The 10,722-nt window shown below is 48.2% G+C and overlaps 1 protein-coding gene across 1 annotated transcript in view; it reads left to right on the forward strand.

Annotated features, from left to right (window-relative positions):
• Nucleotides 1-9,981, forward strand: part of LOC103179601 (potassium voltage-gated channel subfamily KQT member 4) — a 137,698-nt gene extending 127,717 nt beyond the window's left edge. Inside the window, 10 exon segments of the mRNA XM_042338620.1 lie at nt 2,649-2,863; nt 3,931-4,033; nt 5,342-5,514; nt 5,697-5,918; nt 6,037-6,276; nt 6,395-6,598; nt 6,740-6,976; nt 7,086-7,236; nt 8,282-8,417; nt 8,904-9,981. Coding sequence (XP_042194554.1) covers nt 2,649-2,863; nt 3,931-4,033; nt 5,342-5,514; nt 5,697-5,918; nt 6,037-6,276; nt 6,395-6,598; nt 6,740-6,976; nt 7,086-7,236; nt 8,282-8,417; nt 8,904-9,116 — 1,894 coding nt within the window. The 3' untranslated portion in view covers nt 9,117-9,981.
• Nucleotides 9,982-10,722: the final 741 nt, after the last annotated feature.

The raw sequence follows: 10,722 nt of genomic DNA on the forward strand, positions 1-10,722 counted from the left end.
AGTGAGACTCAGAGCTTGAGACATGTCAGCCATTAAGTCAAAACTGAGTGAGATGGCCCGAGATGGATGAATATAGTGACAACTATATGGAAGTGGAGTCCTGTAGCTCAGTGGTTAGAGCACTCGCAAGTGAGAGGACCTGGGTTCAATTTCCGGCAGGGTGAAACGTTGCCTGTTTACCCGGTTGTTAGTCGATTGGCGGATCTCTTTTCTGGGGGTAATAATTCCTTCAAAAAAAAATAATATATCGGTCACTTCAATGCATGACTGTTTGTGGGACGCTGCTGTGTGCAATTGGCTGCCACATTTCGCCCACAAAATATATAGTCAATTCGCTTTACAGTATATTCTGTGAAGCACTTTGTGACTTCTCAAAGATGTGATAAGGCGCTATATCAAATGCAAGGATTATTATTATTATCCTAGCTCTAATAGCAGGATTATATCAAGCAATAATCTGTGAGATATCGCCAGAAGGAGTACAATATGAAAGGATTGTTGAACAAGTTTAAAATAATCACCCAGTAATTCATGTAGAGGTTAGAAGAACTTTCTTTACAAAGCAAACAGTTGGAATGTCATTGAAACCACAGCTGAAGCAGATTCCATAAGTTTCTTTAAAAGAAAATTAGCTGCATGAATAGGAGGAATTTTAAAGGGTTTGGGGAGTGAGCAGCAGAGTGGGAATAGATTAGGTACCTCATATGGAGAAAATCACCAGTGAATTCTTGATGGGCCATTCAAATGGCCTGCTTTGGCCCTGTAACATTGTGGGTTTCTGTAAATTATTTACGTTCCTTCAGTCTCCCTGCACGCACCCAAGAAACACTTGAGAGCTCTCTAGGATACAAGTGCAAACTCAATGAGCTGAAATGGCCTGTTTCTATGTTAGAACACTGTGTACCACAGAGGCTGATGAATGTGTGGACCAGGTTGAGAGGTAGTGAAGGGGGCAGAGGAAGGTATTACAGCGGATAGGTGTAGCAGGCATTGGGATTCAGGGCATCAGAGATAGAGAACAACACTGTTTGGAGTTTGGGACCAACCTGACAAATGGTGAATGCCTTTGTACCCTCTTTACAAGTGGTCTTACGATTGACATTCTCCTGATGCGAGATTCTCTCTGTAAAGTTAACCATCACATCTCTGTCAGGCTCTTTATTGTATTATCCTAGATTTGACTAATAACAGTTGTAGTTTGGAAATTATGGCAAACATATTACTGTTGAGATGTGTGATGACATTGCAGAGGGCATTGTTTGCTTAAAAACCATGAACAAGGTTCTTTGTTAGAGATTAGCACCTTTAGCTAATAGCTGGTAACTGTACAGTAACACAGTGAATTCCTACCCTGCTGAGAGCTACGTATAGTAACACAGGTATTACCCCTTACCATGCTGGATAAACATAAACCTCATAAAGGAGCACTCACTTCATCAATAGTTCCTCAGCAAGGGTTTGTTTTGATTGAGTAGGAAATGAAAGATATGTGTCATCTATGACATATTGATACCAATGAAGTTTGTATTTACATGTAAACTAACAAAGGTTAGCCAAACGCTATGCCAGGTAGACGATTCCTCTCCAAGATTACGCACAAACACTCCAGTGAATTGTACTTACAGACCAGTTGTCTTCACATGCTTTCCGTAGATGTTTAAAATGAGCTTGTTTCTTTGGTGCGTAGCATTTGTGTAATGTTGCGTTGGCATGTGAGTTCCTACTCAGTCATCATCTCTCAATCACCTGTTGGCTGCGAACTGCCACCTCATCCGGTGTCCGTTGAGAAGGGCATTATTGGTGGTGATGCAATATGTCTACCGTAACACCCACCCACAGCTCTCAGCCGTAAACTTCCAGAACATGTTTAGAGAGCTTACAGGGCCGCAAATGTTTTGCAAATCAAAACAAATGTGAAGGTCTCTCAGTTTCGGCTAGCAATGAACTCCAATAACTACCCAAGTGAGTAAGTGAGACAAGGGATAGACAAACCGTTCAAGGAGCCAACCCAATCTAGGCAAGCACCCATTCTATGGGTTTCGCACATTGGATAATCATCACATTAAACCTGTTGTGAAACATTGCAGTTTCCCATCCACTCCTGGCCATACATCCCAAATCCAACTCCAATCCAAACTTCCTCCTAAGGTCAATTGAAGCGCTCCGAGACACTACCCCGCGTGAAGGACGCTATGTCAATGCAAGTTGTTGTTGAAACAACAAATTCAGTCACTATCCTGAATATTGCTAGTCAGACTCAGACAATGATCCTGGACCAGCTTTGGAGCTTTGCTATGCAGGACACTACCTGAATTTAAGTATTGTAAGTCGATCTCTGTGAGCAGCAATAGGAGAGCGCGAGCCCTTAGATGAAAGTGCTGTTTGCCAAACCCGGGTGGGATTCCATGAATGAATGGGAAAATGCAAAATTTCATGACATTAATAAAGAAATACCATATTTTTCACTCCAATATTTTTACAGCACTACAAGTGTGGAAGTTTGGAAAATCTCCATCATTTGGAGATCGCACAAGTTGATGTCAATACTCTTGTGTGTGGATTGCTTTGTTTGAACATGTGCCATTTGTTTGTTAAATTGGACTGTGGACGGCGAGGTTTTTTTTATGCTTCTCCCTCCCGATTTATAGCCAGAAGCTGGGCTTCAGAGATCGGATGAAAATAAATAGTCCCCGGATTCAGAGCACAAGGACCAAACAGGCATCAGCTCCAAGCATCACACGCTCACCCAGCACAGAGAACGCAACACAAATCAGTCCCAACAAGGTACAGAAGAGCTGGAGTTTCAATGACAGGACCCGCTTCCGGGCATCTCTCCGCCTGAAGCCCAGACAAACGGTGGACAGTAAGTACGGAGAGGAGGCTCCAGCTTTCTGTTCTTTCAATATTTCCTGTTCTCTCTGTTTGCACACAGTGGTCTTCTTCTATGTTGAACACTTCCAAGCAATAAAGTTTGGAGGCATTTTGTAATGTTACCTTGCACTAATTCAGGGTTAATGTGTTATGAAATGTTGAAAACTCTCCCTAAAGGTGTTCAATCCTGGGGGGTTTCCACCGAGGGAGGTACCAATGACATCCCTGAGCAATTTGCTCGAACCATCACCGTTATTCTGTGAGTCACAGTGAGTGTCACAGGTTATTGGACTATTGGGGCAGTTGAGCCAGATTCTGTCCTCAGTGGATATCCACACGCACACCATTTGAAGGGATTTCTAGGTAGTAATTGGGCAGATTTTCCAACTCCCTCATAGAATCATAGAACATTAAAGCGCAGGAGGCCATTCGGACCATCATGCCTGTGCTGACTCTTTGGAAGAGTTACCCAATCATTCCCACTCCCCCGCTCTTTCCCCATATCCTGCAAATTTTTCCTTTTCAAGCACCTATCCAATTCCCTTTTGAAAGTTGTTATTGAATCTGTTTACACCACACTCTCAGGCAGTGTATTCCAGGGGTGCTGTTGTTTGTTGAAACAACAAATACAGTCACCCTCTTGGATATTTCTCGTTAGAACTGTTCAGAGATTGATCTTAGACCAGTGATGGAGCTATGTTCCACAAGATACAAGCCAATCCCAGGCCTCGGTCACCAATCCCACGTCTCAATCACCAACCCCAGGCCTCAACCACCAACCCCAGGCCTCAATCACCAACCCCAGGCCTCAACCACCAACCCCAGGCCTCAACCACCAACCCCAGGCCTCAACCACCAACCCCAGGCCTCAACCACCAACCCCAGGCCTCAACCACCAACCCCAGGCCTCAATCACCACACTAAGTCCAGGCCTCAATCACCACCCTAACCCCAGGCCATCATTGCGACGCGCACAATCCCAATTTCCGGTGTGTGAATGCCGGAGCTGGGGCGCTGGTGTGTTGAGTGGAACGTGACAATCCCTGTTTTGTTTTAAAGTGGAGAATCAGAGTGAGGACAGTTACGACGAGAAGGCGTTCCATTGTGACATCAGCATGGAGGACATGACCCCCATCGTGAAGACCCTGATCCGGGCCATCAGGTCAGTGCTGCACAGCTCACAATTATTTTCTAACCGTCACAAGTTTTCCATCAAGAACATTCAACAATATCTATAAAACGTTTTGAGACATTTTATAATAAAAACTCCTTCCAAAAAAAAAATTGGTCACTTCACTCTACGACTGTTTGTGGGACGCTGCCGTGCACAATTGGCTGACGTTTTTCTCCCACAAATATACAGTCAATTCACTTTCTAGTTTATTCTGTGAAGCGCTTTGAGACGTCTCGAAGACGTGATAAGGCTCTATATCAAATGCAAGGATTATTATTATTATTATCTTCAGGTCGCGCCTTAAGACCTTCCTCTTCAACCGTGCCTATAGTCACCTTCCCACTCCCCTCAGGCTCCGCCATTGGTAAATGCTCAGAGATGCCGCCCGGCATGGAGGGCACTATATAAATGCAAGTTGTTGTTGTTATACCCTCTCTTTCAAGCACCACAATTACCCCACTTTCAATTTTCCTTGGTGCCAGCCAAGTAGACCACCATAGTCATTCCCAATCCTGTGTGTTTCCCACCTCAAACAAATCATCCTTTTACCCTCCTCAGGTCTGGATTGTGATGGCACTGTAGTTGTGTGGGCATTATGGGTTGTGTTGGCACTGTAGTTGTGTGGGCACTGTGGATTGTATTGGCACTATAGTTGTATGGGCACTGTGGATTGTGTTGGCACTGTTTTTATGTCCCACACAGTTCCAATCTCTGTGTAAAGTAGTTATATCTGTTCACCCACCCACTTGAATGAGTTCTTGCTCCCTCATTGACAGAATGCTGGCTGAGTGACAGAAAACAGTAAAGAATGTTTTTTAAATTGGCGATATAGTGTGTGATGTGCAATTTCCTTTGGTGCCAACCAGGTGAACCATCATGGTCATTTCCAACCCTGTGTGATTTCCACCTCAAACAGACTGGGCATATCCCCACTTTTACCCTCCTCAGGTCTGGGCAACAAATACAATTTTTACTCAGTCTGTCATTGCTAAGCCCCTCACTGCCTGGTCTTTATCTAGTGAATCGCGGCTGGACATCCACCAAGGCTAATGCGTGCTTCCTACGATTGGGTGCCCAAAACTGAACGCAAAACATCAGATGAGGTCTGAACAGCTCTCTGTATAATGGAATAGCAACTCTTGCCACCAGGTTTCTTGTTAGAAAGGCTAGCATCCGTTAGCTACTGTCAAGGTTTTGTTAGCATTGTTATGTTGGTAATGTGGGTTGCGTTGGCACCGTGGGTTGTTTGGGCACCATGGGTTGTGTTGGCACCGTGGGCTGTGTTGGCACCATAAGCTGTGTTGGCACTGTGGGCTGTGTTGGCACAGTGGGCTGTGTTGGCACCATAGGCTGTGTTGGCACCGTGGGCTATGTTGGCACTGTGGGCTGTGTTGGCCCTGGGCTGTTTGGCACTGTGAGTTGTGTTGGCACTGTGGACTGTTTTGACACTGTAGGTTATGTTGGCACTGGTCTGTATTGGTACTGTGGGTTGTATTGGCACTGTGGGCTGTATTGGCCTTGTGGGCTGTATTGGCACTGTGGCTTGTGTTGGCACTGTGGCTTGTGTTGGCACTGTGGGTTGTGCTGGCACTGTGGGCTGTATTGGCACTGTGGCTTGTATTGGCACTGTGGGTTGTGTTGGCACTGTGAGTTGTACTGGCACTGTGGGCTGTGTTGGCACTGTGGGTTGTTGGTGCCGTGGCTTGTTTTGGCGCCGTGGGCTGTGTTGGTGCCGTGGGCTGTGTTGGCACCGTGGGCTGTGTTGGCACCGTGGGCTGTGTTGGTGCCGTGGGCTGTGTTGGCGCCGTGGGCTGTGTTGGCACCGTGGGCTGTGTTGGCACAGTGGGCTGCGTTGGCGCTGTGGGCTGTATTGGTACAGTGGATTGTGTTGGCACTGTGGCTTGTGTTGGCACTGTGGGTTGTGCTGGCACTGTGGGCTGTATTGGCACTGTGGCTTTTGTTGACACTGTGGGTTGTGTTGGCACTGTGAGTTGTACTGGCACTGTGGGCTATGTTGGCACTGTGGGTTGTTGGTGCCGTGGCTTGTTTTGGCGCCGTGGGCTGTGTTGGTGCCGTGGGCTGTGTTGGTACCGTGGGCTGTGTTGGCACCGTGGGCTGTGTTGGCACCGTGGGCTGTGTTGGTGCCGTGGGCTGTGTTGGCGCCGTGGGCTGTGTTGGCACCGTGGGCTGTGTTGGCACAGTGGGCTGCGTTGGCGCTGTGGGCTGTATTGGTACAGTGGATTGTGTTGGCACTGTGGCTTGTGTTGGCACTGTGGGTTGTGCTGGCACTGTGGGCTGTATTGGCACTGTGGCTTGTGTTGGCACTGTGGGTTGTGTTGGCACTGTGAGTTGTACTGGCACTGTGGGCTGTGTTGGCACTGTGGGTTGTTGGTGCCGTGGCTTGTTTTGGCGCCGTGGGCTGTGTTGGTGCCGTGGACTGTGTTGGCACCATGGGCTGTGTTGGCACCGTGGGCTGTGTTGGTGCCGTGGGCTGTGTTGGCACCGTGGGCTGTGTTGGCACAGTGGGCTGCGTTGGCGCTGTGGGCTGTATTGGTACAGTGGATTGTGTTAGCACTGTGGGCTGCATTGGCACTGTGGGTTGTGCTGGTGCTGTGGGTTGTGCTGGCGCTGTGGGTTGTGCTAGTGCTGTGGGATGTGCTGATGCTGTGGGTTGTGCTGGCGCTGTGGCCTGAGTTGGCGCCTTGGACGGTGATGGCGCCGTGGGCTGTGTTGGCACTGTGGGTTTTGCTGGCACTGTGGATTGTGTGGCCACTGTGGGTTGTGCTGCCACTGTGGGCTGCGCTGGCACTGTGGGTTGCGCAGGCACCGTGGACTGCGCTGGCACCATGGGCTGCGCTGGCACCGTAGGCTGTATTGGCACCGTGGGCTGTATTGGCACCGTGGGCTGTATTGGCGCTGTGGGTTGTGCTGGTACTGTGGGTTGTGCTGGCGCTGTGGGTTGTGCTGGCGTTGTGGGTTGTGCTGGAGCCGTGGGTTGTGCCGGCATTGTGGGTTGTGCCGGCACTGTGGGTTGTGCCAGCACTGTGGGTTGTGCCGGCACTGTGGGTTGTGCCGGCACTGTGGGTTGTGCCGGCACTGTGGGTTGTGCCGGCACTGTGGGTTGCGTTGGCACTGTGGATTGCGTTGGCACTGTGGGTTGTGCCGGCATTGTGGGTTGTGCTGCCACTGTGGTATGTTCTTTCACTGTGGGTTGCGTTGGCACTGTGGGTTGCGTTGGCACCATGAGTTGCGTTTCCACCGTGGGTTGCGTTTGCACTGTGGGTTGCATTGGCACTGTGGACTGCGCTGGCACTGTGGGCGGGCTGCGGCACTGTGGTGTGTGGGCACTGTGGACACTGTGGGCTGTGTGGGCAATGCTAAACCCATCATCAGTTGGTAAAGAGGGCACAAGTGAAGGTTTAATGGGAGGGCTTCCATGGTTGCTTACTTCCTGGATTCCATGCAGTCTGGTGTTTGAGAACTGAAGCCATGTCTCATCCTCTTTGTTTTTAAGAATGGATGCGGTCACAGAGAAGAACACTGTCCCTAACAGACCCGCAGGGACCGAGATATTGTTGAGATATATTGTTCGTATTTGTGTATCATTTCCCTGGGGATTAGAGCTTCACAAGACCAGAAAATAATATTTTTAGCTCTACAGCCTCCAATCCCCACCGCCATCAATATTCTTTGGGGTATTCCCAATTGGTCCTTTCTGATCCCAAAACTCTCAACCCTCAGAAATGCCACGTGGGCGTTCTACTCCACAGTCTCAGACTTTTTGCACATCGGCCTCTGGAAGAGGTTAAACCTCCTGAAGAACCGTTTGAGATCATGTAGTCTGCCTGTAAGTGGGGAATTGCAGTCGTGTTCACTTGTCTAGACTTGGTTACTGTATACACATGTCACCAGCTGCACAACGCTCACGATTCCAATGTATTATTGTAGTTCAGATGGCAGCCAGCAGGTGGCAGTGGAGGGAGGGTAGGGATAGAGCGCCTCCTGGTGTCTACAGTGTGGAACTACCAGGGCAGTGCTGTACAGGGCAGTGTGGGACGATTCCCAAATTCAATGGCTACAGAATTATTTGAACTTTGTTGTAAACAAAGAGACAATATATTCTGTGTGCTCTTGACGGGTCCTGACCCCTGACTGCCCAGCGCCATGGGACGTCCTCCCGCCGTGAAAGGCACTCAATAAAGGTAATTTTGTTGTTGTTGTTGTTGTTTGCTTTAGGGTTGACCAGATCATTGGTAAAGGTCAAATTGTGACGGACAAGAAATTGCGAGAGAAAGGAGAGAAAGGCTCTCTGGAACTGGAAGCCATAGATGAGATGAGTATGATGGGAAGAGTGGTGAAAGTGGAGAAACAGGTAAAGTACATGCTCCGACATGCCCTGACACACGCCCTGACACAGCCTCTGACACACCCCCTGACACACGCTCTGACACACCCCCCTGACACATGCTCTCATACATACCCTCACACACATTCACACAAACACACACAGACCTTCACACCCACCCCCTTACTCACACGGACTCTCACACACCTTCACACACAGCCTGAAACAAACGTACTTGCACGTCTTCACACACCCTCAAACAAGTCTCTTTCATTTCATATTCTCATTTGTTTCCCCCCCCCACCCACCCCAGTGTAAGCTATTACCCTTTGGTTCTTGGATGTTGTTGATGGCAGAAACACTTATTACTTTAAATCTCCCAAACCCTATTATAATGGTTGTGAGGACCTGAGCAAGGTCCTGTAAGCTGTTCTCTATGATAACCTCAGCAGAATGTATAGCCTCGTCAATTTACATGGGTTTTTTTCACCCCACGTCTGTGTTATATTTCAGGTCCAGTCCATAGAACAGAAGCTGGATCTGTTGTTAGGCGCCTACAGCCAGTTTTTAAGTAAAGGATCAGCATTGACGCTAGCTGCAATGCACATCCCTATCATGGACCAGGAGCTGACCTCTGACTATCACAGCCCTGTAGACAATGTCGACATCTCCATATCTGCCCAGACATTAAACATATCAAGAACTGACAGCATCAACACGGAGTAAGGTTGGTCAGGTGGCCTGGGCTCTGCAGAGTCTGACTGAGATGAACCAATCGTGTTACCACTTCCAGAGCTGAAAAGACATCCATCAAAAAGCCCTTTCTGTTTATGGTTTTAATTTCATTGAAAAATGACTTTTCTGTACCAAAAGGACAATCTTTGAGGAAATGAGCCCAACAGCTCGAGGAGAAAGATCCCTCAAAGGCTCAAAGACATCAATATCCCAAGAATGGCACATAGTTCACACCCGTCTTTAGTGATTCCAGAACCTAAAACAGAAGACACTGAGTGATCCATGAATGTTGCTCCACAAGGCTTGTCCTAGGCTGTCTGTCTTTTGGAGGTGTGTGTGCGCAGACAATCAGTATTCCTCAAACAGACAGAGGGGTTTCCTGGGAGAAAGGTGAATTCCTTTCTCCATTTAAAACATTCCAATGAGACTGTTTATTATTTTGTATGGATTTCACAACAAAGGTTGGAAGGAACATCCTAGTGAAACCAAGTCTGGCTGCACAAGGTTTTCTGGCACCCTTGAGGAGACAATTTGAATATTTGTGTTGTGGGAAGAGCAGACAACAAGTAGCATCCTTCTGGGGATATTATTTTTGAGTATTAACTATCTCCTTATCTAATACACTTGAAAGCCCAATGTCCACACTGATTGGAACTGGCTCCGTTGTGGATATGGCAACAGTGCGGATATCAGGTCTTGATATGTTCGTTTGTGTGTTTGTGTATCTCTCTCTGTCCCTTACCCTTCCTCCAGCTATATGTGTGTGTGTATGTATGAGTGAACATGCATGTGCCCTTCTCTTACCTGGATCAGATCTCTCCACCTTCTCTGCTCAAGTAAAACCACAAACCTTGCACTTTGTGTGTAGCTAAAAACTTTCATTGACATTTTGAAGCTGACTTTACTTCCACATCTGAGCTCCCTTGTGGAGAAGGGGCCATGCAGTCACCCAGCTTGTGGGTAGGAGTTGCAATCCTGGAAATCCCGGGATCCCAGCATTCCCAGATCCCAGAACCTGAGACACCCCCCCCCCCGATTCATTGGGCTTTCAGCTCGTTCCATGTCTCGGAGTTCCGGGAGACAGGACAATGCTGAGCTGGCCTTTGCCACTCCAGACCACTCACTCCATCACAGTGTGGGGGACGCCACCCATTGTGGGCTCAGGGTGGGTCTGAGGGGAGATTGAGATGTACAATGTGGAGATTCAATATGGAGATATTCAGTAAGCAGCCCTGGCATAATACACCCGATTCAGTCTCCTCCACAACGCCACTGAACACCTCATCTTGACTGTTCTAGCTTAGAGACCAGGCTCCACCAGCCTGTCACCCCAATCCTCACATAGAGATTTGGTTTAGCATCTCAGGAATCCAAGATCCCTAAATTCCGAGATTCAGAAAGAGCATCAGGACTGCAACCCCCTACTTGGCAGGTAAGCAGCAGGTCACTCTACTCACATTACATCTTTCTCAGAGAGTTCATGATGACTTATTACTGGAAGAGGAACATTGAATGCAGGTGAGGTCTGGATTAGGGTTCCCACCTTCTGTTGTGAAACAAAGTGGCAGTGGGAGGGAGGGCAGTGGAATGGGACATT

The sequence above is a fragment of the Callorhinchus milii genome, unplaced genomic scaffold (assembly GCF_018977255.1).
Source record: "Callorhinchus milii isolate IMCB2004 unplaced genomic scaffold, IMCB_Cmil_1.0 Scaffold10, whole genome shotgun sequence".
Classification (NCBI taxonomy): Eukaryota; Metazoa; Chordata; class Chondrichthyes; order Chimaeriformes; family Callorhinchidae; genus Callorhinchus; species Callorhinchus milii.